The 14725-nt window shown below is 47.1% G+C and overlaps 1 protein-coding gene across 5 annotated transcripts in view; it reads right to left on the reverse strand.

The window, feature by feature from the left end:
- LOC125336677 (collagen alpha-1(XXVII) chain B-like) overlaps positions 1–14725 on the reverse strand; it is a 146887-nt gene that overhangs the window by 14641 nt on the left and 117521 nt on the right. For all 5 annotated transcript variants that reach the window (XM_048325571.1, XM_048325570.1, XM_048325568.1 and 2 more), the window contains 6 exons: positions 7318–7371; positions 7097–7204; positions 5601–5654; positions 5255–5308; positions 776–832; positions 564–617 (listed from right to left, as the gene is read on the reverse strand). In XM_048325571.1, the coding sequence (XP_048181528.1) occupies positions 564–617; positions 776–832; positions 5255–5308; positions 5601–5654; positions 7097–7204; positions 7318–7371 (381 nt within the window). The remainder of the gene's footprint in view (positions 1–563; positions 618–775; positions 833–5254; positions 5309–5600; positions 5655–7096; positions 7205–7317; positions 7372–14725) is intronic.

Consider the following 14725-nt stretch of genomic DNA (forward strand, 5'->3'; position numbering starts at 1 on the left):
CAGGTGCTTTTGAATAGAGGTAACACTTAAGTCATGACACCTTTGCAGATCAGCCCCAATCAGCTGGAAATGTCCTGCAAAGAGGGTATAAGGAGCACAGCAGGATAACTCACAGCCTTGATCTTGCTTTTGAGAGAAACCTTGCAAAGATTTTGGAAGCCTCCAAGTCTTAAAGTTAACAGATCTTCCCATGGAAGAATCTACAGCCACAGGCATGTCAGTCTTGAAATTTCTGCAGCACTGGCATGGACTCATGCTCACACCTTGCCCAGGGTGTCTCCTTGATAATCACAGAGACCTGTGCTCAAATGGCACTGCTAATTCTTTTAGCCTCACTCAGGTGGGTGCAGGGCAGGGTGAGGTGCTGACTTTTTTGCCTTCAGTAATGTTTTTCTGCTTTAGGTAAAGCTGAATTGTTCCTTGTCTGAATCATAGCAGCAGCTGACCAGGGATGTCAGCAGGTTATGAACTGGGACTGCTGGGCAAATCTGTGGGCTGATGTGGACTGGGAGCACTTCCCCAAGGCAAACATTTCTGAATCATGCATTTGGAATAAGACTCACAGGATAACCAGTGTCTCCAGGCTCCCCTCGGTCACCTCTGTCACCAACAGGGCCCTACAAGAGCACAACAAGGACTTGAGGTGGATGTAAACAAGCTGTCATCTGCAATATCTCAATGGTTTGTGCATGTTCTACAAGTAAGGCAGCAAGCCAACTAATCCACCCACAAAAATCAGTCCAGGATTGATTAGAGAAGGAATTTAACATCTTACTCTGTCTCCAGGTGGTCCCTGTGGGCCTTCTACCTTCCCGTCATCACCTTGTTCTCCCTGTGAATAAAATGTTAGTATTAATATAAACAGTAGATTTTACAGCAGATGCTTCTGTACAGATCCAATCCAGTCCTTCCATAACATGAGAAGGCAAAGCCTCTGTTGAATTTACTTTTTCATCCAGAGAAAGACTAAACATTTTTTTTTGTTGTTTGTTTCACTGACTCTTCACATTGCTTTCCTAACTTTTGGTGTTTCTGCCTGGTGCAACTCTCCTCCCTAAGTAACCAGGTGCAAAGGGTTACTTTCAACAATTCCTAAAACTAAGCAAGCAGGATGTAATTGCGACAATATGGGAAATAGCTCTCTGCCTCTGAATTTTATTGCTGACAGTTCAACCAAACTCTTTAATCAAGCATTTCCCCACCCTTGTTGAGTCCTGTCTGGGCTGTCGGTGGGAGCACGGGTGGTCTGGATGGGCTCCCTGGTTGTGTGCCACCATTGTGGGCTCATTTTACAATCAGCCAGGTGAGACAGCCTCCTACACACTCCTTTCCTTGCTGAGATGCTCCACAGCACGAGCTCAGAGCTCATGGTTTGGCTGGTAGATAACATCACCCAGCTTATTTATGACTGAGGTCTCTTCAAAACATCCACAGAGAGATCCCTTAAGACTTAACAGAGACACTATCCATTTAAATTCTGTTGTGAAAGTCACTCAGGGTCACAATGTCCTGTTTTCTCTGGAGTCCAGCTCAGAGATAGCTGTTTCTTTGCTCCCCATGGAAGAATGCTATATTCCAGCTCCTCCAGTTTTTGACTACTCCATAGCAGTCTCTGGCACTTTGGCTCCTTAGGATGGACACGTCTCAGAGCTCCTTTGATGCTGCACTACTGGAGAAAGGGAGCTTGGGGTGTTCTGGCACAGTGGAGCTGCTGTATTTGGGGTGCTTGGGGTGCTCCAAGAGCCTTGAACATCCAAATCTCCAAAGAGCCAAGTTTTTCACAGACTTCTGTAATTCTCAGTGGTTGCACCAGCCCTTTCTGATGTATTTACAGTTCTCTTTGATGTTCTCTCTTTGATGTACTCTCCTGTTGGAGTTGCAGCTGCTGATAGTAAGGACACTTGGGAAATTTCTTGGTGAGCCTGTCTCTGAGAGAAACTTGGGTGGCAGAGAAGAGAAGAGGGGAAGCAAAGCCTCACAGGTTCTGCTGATGGTTTCCAGCGCTACTGAACTTGCTGCTGGAAGCCAGCACCAGAATACCTGGCAACTGATTTGCTTTCTAGCCACCATCTAAGGAATGTTGACTAGAAGGGAAACAAAGCCACCATTTCTCAAGTCTCAGGGAAAAAAATCATCCCAGTGGGTCTGTTACTATGCAGAAGTCTTGGCACTGATTGCTTCTTCCCAAGTAGGATGTGCATACCTTTGGCATTTGGGAGCTGAGTGTGATGAACTCAGAGAAAGCTCATAATTCTGGGGACCCTTGAAGAGCATCAAGACTCACAGACTTTCTCCCCATTGTAGCTTTGTTTCTCCTTGATGCTAATTCCCACCTTGTTCTCTGTCTCCTGCCTGAGAAAACCCTGTGGCCTGGTCAGCTCTAGGACTGTGAAACCAAGCTCCTCCAGAACTTCCTGGTGCCTCAACTGCTTGAGAGAGAGATGAAAGGTCTGTGCTAAATCTTCGGAAAGTTGCAGCGAAAAAAGTTAGAGTAAAGGGCAGCAAAGTAAACATGTTAGGATACAAATGGAAAATGCATGAAGAAGGGAAGGCTTGTTGTTGTTGGCTCCTGTCCCAAAGTGAGATACACCAGTTTGTAATTTTTAAAAGGATCACATCTGGACTGCTTTAAGCAGCTGCCAAGAGCAGGCGTCTGCTCTGAGCAAGGCCTCTTTGAGGAGCTGCTTCTCTAACACATTTCAAATGTATGAAATGTGGTGGAGTAGCTGCCTGGGATGGCACAAGGGAGCAGGATTCCACAGCAGTGCCTCTCACCAAACCGCTTTCTACTCTGGAAAAGGGAAGACCTTCCCCACCATTATATCCTCCTCCTTTAGCACAGGTCCATTTACCATGTTACTTAAAGCTCACAGAGTACTCCTGGTCCCATTTCCATTTTCTCTTCATTTCTCACTTCCGGGCTTCCATTTTTGTGTTCACACACTTGTGAAAGGTTACAGATGTCTGGAGGGAAGGAGTCTGTCTGTCTTTAGGCTGGGATCCAGGCAACTCTTAGGAGATGAGGGTGGGTGGATAGGAAAACTTAGACGCAAGATTTTGTGGAGCACCTGGATGCTGCAGAAAGTGGTGCTGGAGGCTCAGCACATGATTTTGTGCTCTCCTGGTTCAGCATCTCCTCTTTCTGCTCCCCAGCAAGGTGTCAGCAGACCCACTGGCCTTCCAGGGGAACATGAGTGAGGAGATCCAGCTGTCAGTGGTCATTAACAGAGCTGACTGCTCTTAGCAGGGCGCATTGGATGCTTTGGTGGCTTCATCAGGCTTCAGCTTGGATACTTGCATGTAGAATTAATTTATCATAATACTGCTGTGCTCTTTTGACGCCAGATCCACTCAGGGAGTGCTCTTCTAGTGTCCTTTTGCAGAGGAACATCTTCTTGTTGAAGGGCAAAATGCTCCACTGAGCGCTTCAGATGAATAATTTGGGGATCATTTGCTACTGAAATTATGTGACCTTTCAAGATGGCAACTTTAAAGGTTTCCAAATAAAACAACAGCTGCAATTTAAGCAATAGACACACATATCTGCACATCTCAGTGGCTGCAGGGTCAATGGCTGACCCTTCTTGTCCTAGTCATGACCCACAGCTTTTTGCCAGGATGCTTAAGATTCAACAGTGGAATTGTTGGAACCTCTGGGCAGGTTCTGAGCTGACCATGTGCCCGGTCATGAGCTCTCACATCATCCTGGACTGGTTGTGCTTGTCTAACACTTGCCAGGAAATTCAGCAAGGCAGCAATGGAGATATGAAGCAGCAGGAACATCACCAGCTGTTCCTCCATGGATGTGTTTCGGCAGCAGGAAATGAGAGAAAAAGCAAATGACCGTTGTTCACCCCCAAAGCAAAATTTCTGAGGCATGTGAATGTCTTAATGGAACACAACAGCTTGCCTTGCCCCAGTGATTCCTGGCTGCATGGGGCATCTCCAGGCAGAGCACAGTGTGAACAGGGTGTCCTGACACCAGGAGCCTGAGCTGAAGGGATCCATTCAAAGCCCCAGCAATGGCAAGTCCTTATAAGCTCATTTTATAAGCGATGAAGCTCCTGTCTGCACTACAGCTGCCCTCCCACCTGTGTGCAGAGGCAAAGCTGAATGCTGTCTTGGTGCTGGGGAGTAGAAAATGAGCAAAAAGAGTTCATGCAGCTCTCCTCTTCATGGGGACCTCACAACTGACCAGTGCCCATCACCATCACTTCCCTTCCCACACTGAGGGAGAATCACAGAATGGTTTGGGTTGGAAGGGACATTTAAGTCCATCTCGTTCCATCCCCTGCCATGGGCAGGGATGCCTTCCACTAGACCAGGTTGCTCCAAGCCCCATCCAACCTGGCCTTGGACACTTCTAGGGATGGGGCAGCCCAGACCTGTGCCAGTGCTTTACCACCCTCTGAGTAGAGAACTTCCTGACATCTAACCAAAATCTTTACACTTTTGTTTTAAAAGCATCCCCCCTTGTCCTATCCCTATCTGTAGTGTAGTGTCCACTGTAGGAAGCTGCTCCCCTCTTCCAGATAAGCCCCCTTTAAGTACTGGAAGGTCACAATGAGTTCTCCCCAGAACCTTCTGCAGAGAGATCTCAGGAGGGAGGGAGCATCGCTGCCGAAGGCATGTGAAGGACTCCATCAGCTCCGGGAGCGCCAAGCAGCCGGCAGAGCCGACAGGAAACCATTAAAGAGTGAGTCACTGCTCCAGCCTGAACTGGTTATGGCTGTGCTGACTCAGCAAAAGGGGGAAAACACCAGGGAAAAGCCACCGTGGAAAGAGGGCTCTGAGTCAGGGCAGCTGCGGCCAGGGGGCTGTCGAAAGGTGGGCGACGAGGAACATGGAGCAAGGGCCATGGGGAGGAGAAACGCCAGCAGCTGGAGATCAGCTCATTTGTGCAGGGAGTTTTTCTGACCTGATCACAGAAAGCTACGAGTCTGATTTCTTTTGGCTTGGGGATGGAGCCGAATTCCTGAGGATACAGGAAAAACACATCCTCAGGGCTCACGCTGGCTGGCTCAGCCTCTGGCACAAGGGCACATGGTGTCTGGGAAGCACATGCTGGTGGCATGGTGTCCTGGCACTGACTGGCAGAGACAAGGCTTTGAGGGGTTATATAAATGGCTGTGTGGTTGAGGAGGCACCTCTGCCTGTGCCACAGGGTGAGGAGAGTGCAGATGCACGTGAGTTACAGCAGTGAGACAATCATCTCATTCAAGGGGAAATGAGATGGCCAAACCCCCTGACTTACCTTTTCCCCCTTTGGCCCTGGTGGTCCAATCGGCCCCGGTGGTCCTGCATGTCCCTGTGGAGAGCAGACAGCATGTGAGCAGGCAGGAAAGAGCTGCGGGACTGAAAGTCCTCCCTGGTTCTCTGCCAGGTCTTGTAAGCCCTGGGTGGTGCATGCCAGCTTTGGAGGGACACGTGGGTCATGGCAGAGATGAACCAAATGCAGGTGGTGCAAATGCAGATTTGACAAAGAACTAAACTCGAGATCAGAAATAAATCACCGCTTAGGAACAATCTGCATCCTGGAGTGGCGGTTTTGTTGCATTTAAGAACAGACAAAAACTGGAAGATGAAAATAAAACCCTTACCTGGTAACCCTTTAAGCCTGGGTCCCCTTGAGCACCCATCCTTCCTGGAGCTCCCTGGAGAGGCAAACAGACAGGGACTGAGAGAGCAGCCCATGGTGTTAGCACAAGAAGAGGATGCACTGGGCTGTGCAAAGCAAAGCTCGGCACCACGTGGGAGTGTGGCCAGTCCTTCTCCTGGCCACCAGTGAGCTCTGCTGCAGCCACCTGATGGGCTTTTGCTTGGCTTTAACCTCTTACACATGGAGAGGGGTGCCAGGAGGCCATTCTGTGCCTTTGCCAGCCTGCAGCAATAGATTCCCCACCTCAGTCAGATTTGCTATCAGAAATGGCTGCATTTGTGTGCTCTTCATCTGCACTCCTGCACATCTTTGTATCCAAATTAGTGTTGTGCTAGGAAGTCCACCAGTGAGACCATGCTCGGGCATGACCTAATCCTAAACTGTTGGGTGAAAACCTTCTGATGTGGGTTCTGAGGCAGAGAAAGGAGTTTTCTGGATTGTGATGAAGGCACTGCAAGAGCTATTAATCACATCTTTAGCAGAGTGAACAAAAGGGTTTAAATCAGATCATCAGATTAAAGTGAGTCACAAAATTTCCATATAATCCCATTTAGCATGGAATAAAGCTCTTTCCACAAGACAGAGATGTGTCCACTCCAAAAGACTGTTGCTCAGATATTGCTTTGCTTCCTTGTGAAATAATCCATGGAGGCTTTACCAAAGACTATTAAGGGAGGGTATATGGTGAGGCCATAATTTTCAGTGCAGGAAAACACTATCAGCAGAACCATCACTCATTTGCTACTGTTCTGAAATATCACCACTATTCCTAGTTCATAAATGACTCCTGACTTTGCACTAATTTCTATCAAATAGAGTGCAAGAAGTTTCCTTACCAGCCTGCAATGCACAAGGTACTTTTACTTACCACTGCTGTTCTGATGCATTTGTCTCTTGTGCCTAAAGAAAATTAACTTTCTCCCCTCTCTGCCATACTGTTACCTCTGGAAGCCTCACCTTCAGTCCCCTATTCAAACCCTTTCCCATGCTATATTTCTTGTTGCTCCAAGTGTTTTAGATAAGTAGATCAAGAGTGGGTGTAGAAACAGGGCAGAAGTCCAAGGCAGAGTTCCTTGTAACAACACAGCTCAACTTGGAAGCAGCTTTTGCCATGAGTGTGTAGTCTCAAAGGGGGAAATCTTAACAAAAAATAGCTTATCAGCTCACTCAGCTGAGGAAAAATCCCCAATATTTCAGCAATTTCAGCCAAGCTGGGGAGTTGTGAAGAACTGCCATGATGCAACATGAGCTGGGCTCTCTTCTGTGCTGCTTGGAATGAGGGCTAAGATGTTTCGGCCAATTAAAGCCATCTAACAGCATTTCCCTTTCAGTGCCCTGAAGCCTCTGCTGGGCTCTCTGCTCCATTTAGGCCCATGCCCACCACTGCCAGTCAGGTTTCTGCGTGTTGTGTTCAACCATTTGCAGAGCTCTTCTCACCATCGGTCCCAGGGTACCTCGGGATCCTTTAGGGCCTTGGTTCCCCTTTGGCCCTTGCTTCCCTGGGGATCCCATCTCGCCGAGCTGCCCCTGGTAGCCTTTGCTGCCCTGCAGAGAAAAGGCACTGACATCAGTGTCGGACAAAACTTCCTCTGCAGGAAAATATCAGAGATGAGTAATGAAAGGGAGGAGGTGACGTTATCAAAGAGAGGTGTTCCCACCTTCTGGCCAGGCTTGCCCTTTCCTCCCTGTTTTCCTGGTTTCCCTTCTGGTCCCTGGAAGAGGAAAAAAGAAAAAGGCTGTTGGAATGGGAAAGCAAAGAAGTTGAATCCCAACCAGCCACTCCCAAGTCATTTCCCTGGCACACACAAACCTGAGAGCATCCTCACCCACCCATGGGAGACAACAAGGAGGCCAGGAAGTTGTGCAGGTCAGACCACAATCCACAGGTGCTACAGCTGGGGTATGACTGAGTTTGGTCTTCAGCTGCTCCAACATGGAGGAAAACTCCTTGCTTAAAAGTGGAAAGATCTTTGTGCTCAAGTGACTACTGGGCAACACTGCTGAAAGGTGATACTGTGATAATTTTGATGATGATGATTTTAAAATCACATCTTGAAGACAGGTGGGTCATGGAAAACTGCCATCAGTTGTGTCCATCTGTCTCCAAGGGTGCAAAAGAGGGATCTCCAGAAGTTCACCCACCCAGCCTCTTCTACAGAACGGGCAGAAACGTGGAAAACACACTTACCCTGATTCCTCCTAAAGGTTTCCTCTGGTTTGCACCTGAGCTGCCATCTTTGCACCATTACTCTACGAACAGTTGTATCCTTCACCAACTGTGGCACTAAATTAGATATCAACACTTTCTGTATAGTTTTAAGATCCTACCAATAGAACCATTGATTCCACAGCACCTCTCCTTATTTTTACCTTGTGAAAACAGGCAATGGTTTCATTCTCTATCCACCTACCATGCACAACTTCCTGCTCACGGTGAAAACCCCCTCCCTCTATTTGTGTTATTACTGCCACATGCCAAAACCACAATCTACTTCTAGAAATGGAATGGGATGCAAAACTTCAAGTGGGAGCCATGCCAAGCAGAGACAGGAATGCTGAACTGCTTTCAGAACCCAGTGTGGGTGCAGAACCTGCTGCCCCTCCTTGCACCCCCACCACAGAAATGCACTATGATGAGCAGCTAAATACAGCAGCCTCTCCTTAGGGAACCCAGGGAGCTCATTTTTTCCAGTGTTTGACTCTGTTAGCTGCAAGGGAGACAGAGTATTTTGAACTTGACAGAAAGAAGCAAAAAGTATAACTGAAGAAAGTAACTCATGCTTTTTGGCAATTATGACAAACTTTTCAACATCATCTCCACACCAGCACCACATCTCTCCCTCTTCTCCCGCTCCTCCCAGCTAAGAAGATATAATTTTCACCATGGTTGGTGTTGCAGTCTCAGTTGAATAAAAGCAGCTTATATATAAAGTGAGATGTATGGGGGTTTTCACTCTGATCTGAAACATGGGCCACAGAAGTGCCTGCTCTGAACACAAAGGAGCAATTCAGACTTATTCCAACCCTAAAGAATTGTGCCAGTTCACTTCTCCAGAGGGAATAGCTCCATTTTACCTGTCAAACATTTCAGGAGCCCGCCTTGCCAACACTATTAGGCTTCACAAAGGACAGGTCCCTGCTGAGGAGTACACGAGCCTTGTTCTGTGTCTCTTCCATACTGCTCAGGGTTTTTTGTTTGCTATTTTTTGCTGCCACTTCCCAAGAGATCACTTTTGGAACTACTTTCCCACAGATGCTGAGCAGCCGCAGTAGATGATGGGTGCCAAGCCTCCAGCATCACCCACGTGATTTACACTTTTGACAGGAGTATACAGAGAAGTCCTCACGAATGAAAGCATCAGAAATGGCCAGACCCTTCCAGCTCTAGCGCAGCTCACTGTGGGACCTGTTACTCAACACCTGAAGCACAGTAACTCCCACAGCCCCTGCTCTGCAGCAGTGCCCTGGCACATTATGGCTTAAAAATTTGGAGAGGGAATAGTGGAAGCACTCACAAAACTTTACTGTCAAAACAAGATGTGACTGAATAAAAAGACAACTGGGGTTTCTATTCAGTTGCATAGTGTTTTTCCATCAGTCTCCCTGGACTGTGCTTTAAGAGCTTGTGGAAGCACAAGCAGTAGATGCTTCCTGCAAATGGGAGAAAGCCCATTTTAAGCTAGATCTGTTCCTAACCCAGTGATGGCCAAGCCTATGGTCTTCTCCAGCAGAGTAGTTTTCCACACTCAGATGTGCTCCTGGAACTGCAGTGCTGTGGCAGCTCACGAAACAAAAATTTCCATGCAAAGGTTCCATCCCCAGGCTGAGAATGTGCTATATTGTCTGTAAAAACGCAGATACCAGTACATTGATTAGACACACCCTTTATCATTGGGCAGGGCAGGTGGACCCTGTTCATGGGGAGGTCACGAAGATCTCACAGCTACTTCAGAAGAGTCTGAAGTACAGCTTGGCTCCCTCCACCAGGATTCATTTCCCATGGAAGTCTCATGACTGAAACTTGCTTCTACCCTGCATTGGAAAATGACTTTGCTTTTTGAGAAGACAAGTTTAGGCCTTACATTTTTCCATCTGAGAAACAAAATTTCCACACTGCTCCTAAAATTTGCCAGCATTCAAGCTCCTGCTTGCACTCACCATCATGGAGTACAGATAGAGGGGCTGGAGTCATCTGGGAGAGGGTAAACAACAAAAACCAAACCCAACTTTGACAGTCCAAGTCCTGCTCGCAAAAACGAGCTCAATCCACAGTGAAACTGTGCCACGTTCAAACCGCTTCTCAAACTTTCTCAGGGTTCCTTCAGGTCGTCTTTTGCATTGGTGGTGGATGTGAGCACAGATATGGGCTCCAATAAACTCCTTGTACCATTTTCCCCTTACGATGCATCGGCCTCATGGAGCAGGGATGTTCATGTGCTCCAGAAAGGCTCTCCTGGGTGCTCCAGCTGGGGTGCAGCTCCTTCTCCATTGCTGAAGGAAAAAACCATTGGCAGCATCACCAGCTCCTTTCAGTGATAGTGAGACAAGCTGTCACTCACAGGAAGCCGTGGAGACCTTGTTCCAAGCCTCCCTTGCTGTTCTTGACTCTCATCCACTGGTTAAAAGCTTGGCTGGTATAAAAAATTGGGTCAAACCATGCTGGTGACACCACTGGCAGAGATGTGGCTCAGATTTTGACTGACTGAGTCACCTCCTTGAGAGGAATAAGCTCTATCAGTCAGGGATATTTCCGTGCTCACCCAGCACGCTTTCTAGGACTTTGGCCAGCAAGCTCTGCTGGTGAGTGGGAAGCCTACCATGTGTCTGATTTTCCTGGATATGCTTTCTCCAACTGTGCAGGAATTCTTCCCAGATGAATTTAGAGGCAGTTCAACACTTGTTTGGGGTTCCCAGATATGTGATATCTCTACTTGTGATGATTCAGATGTGGTTGCTGTTGCAATCCCAGATGTTCCCAGGGCACATACGCAGGGGTTTGCACAGTTCCCAGAAATCACTGCACTGCCACACTCCACACATTGCACAGGGAAGAACAAGCTCAGCAACAACTTTGATAGCCTTCAAAAATAGCCCCATCCTTTTTCTCTCCATTCTTCTGACTCATCTGTCCAGGGATGAAAAAAATCAGGGCCAGAACAGGAAGAAAAAAAAAAGGGATAAAAATAAAATCCAGTGAGATCTTATCTTCATCCAGGCTCTCCCCAAAGTACATCAGGAATGTAGCACCTTTTGATACCTCTTTCACTGCAGTGTGAAGTTCCTAAGGTTCCTAAGATTTCTTCTCTCTTTGCAGAGATAGGAGTGATGGCAGAAGAGGTACAAAATCTTGCACATCAAAATAATTAAATCCAAGTTCCCTTTGCTGGACTCACATCAGTTGGGTTACTGTTCCAAGGCACTGAACGTCTATGCTTTTATTCCCAGGGTTTGTACACATTTTGTTGTATGCTTTGGGTTACTGGTTTGCTGAGAAAACAAATCTTTCCAAGCTTCTTCTGTGAACAGGACTATTTTTAAATGGTGATTTCTCTTTATATGCTGCATTCTTCACTAGAGAAGCATATCAGTACCTCCAGATGACAATGGTATTTGTGACCAGGGACAGTGGAAAGCAGCAGTTTTATAAAGTCACATGCCTTCAGCTATGCCAAAATATCCAAAGGAAGCAAAAAAATTATAGTTTCAGGTCTAGCATATTTAAAATTTCATTGTAATCTTCAGTAAGGACACAGATTTACAAGGATTTTTTTTAGTATAGCCTTAGATATTCCCCTAAGGGAAAGAAGAATGGTTTATTTTCCAATGCAAATTGGTTAATTCTTAAAGAAAAAGAAAAAGAGATTTCCAGCTGCTGATGGCCTTGACAGAAAAGTCAGATCTATTGCCCAGCACAGTGGTAACATTTAGTGGGAGCAAATAGATGAGCAGCTCAGCTTTAAATTCTCCAGACATCAACAGTTGAAATCTATGTTCCGACAACAACATCCAGAAAAACAAAACAAGGAAGTTGAATGAACTGCAGAGAGATATGCCCTGAACAGAGCCAAACAACAAACAGGGCTAAAATCCTGACCCAAACTTCACCATACCCAGTGATGCTCTTGCTGCAGGCACTGGGTCTGGGGAGTGGGAACAGAGATGTCACCCACCATCCTGGTTTGGCTCTTGGCATTCCAGAAGGCAAATATGTTCCCACCTTCCTTGCAGCACAGCACAGGAAGGAAGCTCTTGAAGGCACAGAACTGCTGGGAGAGCTTCCCAAAGCTTCCCTCAGGCTGCTTCATGATTGCTCAGTACTGCTGTGGAGCAGGAGCATATTTTCAAACTATTTTTTTTTGGTTGTCATTGAGTAAAGGTCTGAGGTCACTCCTCCCTCCCAAAAATGAGGCAGGAAGAAACAGTACCACCAGAATACAGCTACTGAGTAAAGAAAAAAGTGACATGGTGACAGAGAAAAAAAAAAAGTGATAGTTTGAGGCACTGGATGTAAAAAGGGCAGGAAAACTAAAGCAGCAATAAAGGTAGGAAGCATGAACCATAGGATGACCATGCCCATATTATCCAGGCCCAGCCAGTGAGTTCATTTAAAGGGAAATGAAAAAGCCCCATATAATTTCCTACTGCTCAGCAATGTCTCCATATGAGAACCTCTACTTAATAAACTTTGATCGAGAGAAGTCTCCCCCCATGGAGGACAGTTCACAAGCACTCAGGAAATTAGTGGGATTATTTGGGCTGGGCATTTGAAGACATAAACGTTTTGGATTTATAAGAAACACATTTCATAATCACTCTGCCTAGCAGTAGTTTGGAAGGGGAGGAGACAGGGGCAGCAGCTCCTGAATGAGTATGGGGAAAGAAGAAAGACTCAACTGTTCTCGAGAAGAAAGACCTAATTGTACTGTGAGGTTCAGAGGGTTTCACTGGGAACACTGGGAAGTAATGGGCTCTTGGCCTGCTTGTGGAAACCCGAGTGGGGAGTGCAGGTAGAGCTGGCTGGCTGTGCTCAAAGAAACGGCAAACTGGGGAAATCCTATAAAAAGGTCTTGGATGGCAAGACTACAGCCAGAGTCATTGTGACTTTCCTTTCAGCTGAGCTCCTCAGCTTAAAATAGGAATCCAACCCAAAATTTGTATCCTGAGCTCTCTGCTTTAGAGCAAACTCTTACCTGCATGCAGCTGTTGCTCTGAAACGTGCTGCTTTGGGTTTTGTGGAGGAGGAGGTCTATTTAACTTGATTTTCCTAAGCAGTCACAGTGTAAGGCAGCAAAAAGAGTCATGTACAGAGCAGTGCTGTGTGCTCTGAGCTGCTCTGGTTCAGCCTGATAGCTCTGAACTGCCCCCCCCCCCCCCCCCCCCCTTTGCCTCTATTTCCTCATGTCTAAGAAAGCATGGGAGACAAAGGTGCCACTAAAACACTTGATGGCTGAGTGGGAAGTGTGGGAAGTGTAGGAAAAGTTTGAAGCCTCATCCCCACTGCGCTGTGAAGCTTTCATACACAATGAAACCAAAATGCTCCAAAAAATTAGTATCAGAATCTGACAATGGGAAAGAAAAGAATAGAGAGAGCACCTGGGCAGCATAACTCTGACTGACACTCCCCCAAACAGTAAGGGTTAATATCTTCCTTTTGAAGGACACAGATGCCCTGGGGTTGTGGAAGAGGAAGGGAATAAAATCCTCTCTTGCAATAAGGAGGGGAATCTTGGAGGAACTGCCCAAAAAGTGTGTCTCCTTCGTCTGAGTCAGGAAAAAAACCATGCCAAGCCAATGGGATTTATTTCAAATTCTGGCTCATTATGACTCCTATTAACTCTAAATGAAGACCAGCTGGGATCAGCCTGCCTTCCCCAGCAGCAGAGCCTGTGAGGGCCAAACGGCCCCTCTGCTGCTGGAGAGCAGCCTCAGTTGCTGCAAGCAGCAGCTCCCTTGGGATTGGGAAAGCTCTGTGATTCCCTGTAGGATACACAGGGCTCACAGGCAACCCTGGTGCACTTCAAAGGTTTCAATGGATTTGGTGGACTGAGTCACAGAGAGCAGAATAGCAAAAAAGGGGGAAAAAGTCCCACACAATAATATCACCCAAACAACAAAATCTAGCATGTACCTCTCCATAAAGTGGGATGTTTAGAAAAGGCTGACCCTGTGGCCATCAGCACTGGTTATCAAAGCAAGAGGAGAAGCTGATTGCAGCCATGGGCACAGGGGCCCAGGGATGATCACGTTGGTTCTAGGAGGGGAAGCAAAGAGACCCAGGCCTGCAGCTCCACAGAAAGGCATCACCCTGACTCTTGGTCTCATACTCTTCAAAGCAGAGGTTTTCAGCATATTTGACTGCATTTCTGAGCAACTTTATTCACCTTTGATTTTTGATGCAAGACAAATACCTGCTTATGGCTTTTCTGGGTGTTGGTCTGCACGAGTAATGATACTCCAGGGCTGTAACTCAAGGATACATCATGGCCAAGTGCAAACACCTTCAGCTCGGGAAACTGGGCTCCAGTATAAGAACTGGCCCCGCTGATATAGCAGCTACTGGAAAGGACAGGCTGTAGGGCAGGAGTAAGGCCTGTTGTGATCTCCTGCTCCCCCTCTGCCACTGACCGACCTCCTGCATGACCCTGGGCAAGCCACTTTACTATCTTGTGCATCTACTCCTAACACATCCAAGGGCAGGATTTGGAGTAACACTACTCATTTACTAAGATTAAGGGTGTGAGGATCTCGCTGTTACCGCTGCCACACCGCCCCCCGCCCCCACACACCGAGCCTGGTGCTCTCCATTCCTTCCTCTGCTCAGTCAGAGGGTGACCCCACACCCTCCAGCCAGGGAGTTTAAGAAACTTCTTTCAAGTAATTACTCCACAGACAGCCCATGGTCCAGGGCACAAAAAGCAGCTTTTCCAGGAAACAACAGCTCAGCACATTATCAAAAAAAGCATAAATTTCTGCATGGAAAGCAGAGATTAAAACCAGTGGTGACTCCAGGATTGTCCTTCGGCAACCTCAGTGTTTTCAGGGAGCTGAATGCCATGGATGTGGTAC

This window comes from Corvus hawaiiensis, chromosome 21 (assembly GCF_020740725.1).
Source record: "Corvus hawaiiensis isolate bCorHaw1 chromosome 21, bCorHaw1.pri.cur, whole genome shotgun sequence".
Classification (NCBI taxonomy): Eukaryota; Metazoa; Chordata; class Aves; order Passeriformes; family Corvidae; genus Corvus; species Corvus hawaiiensis.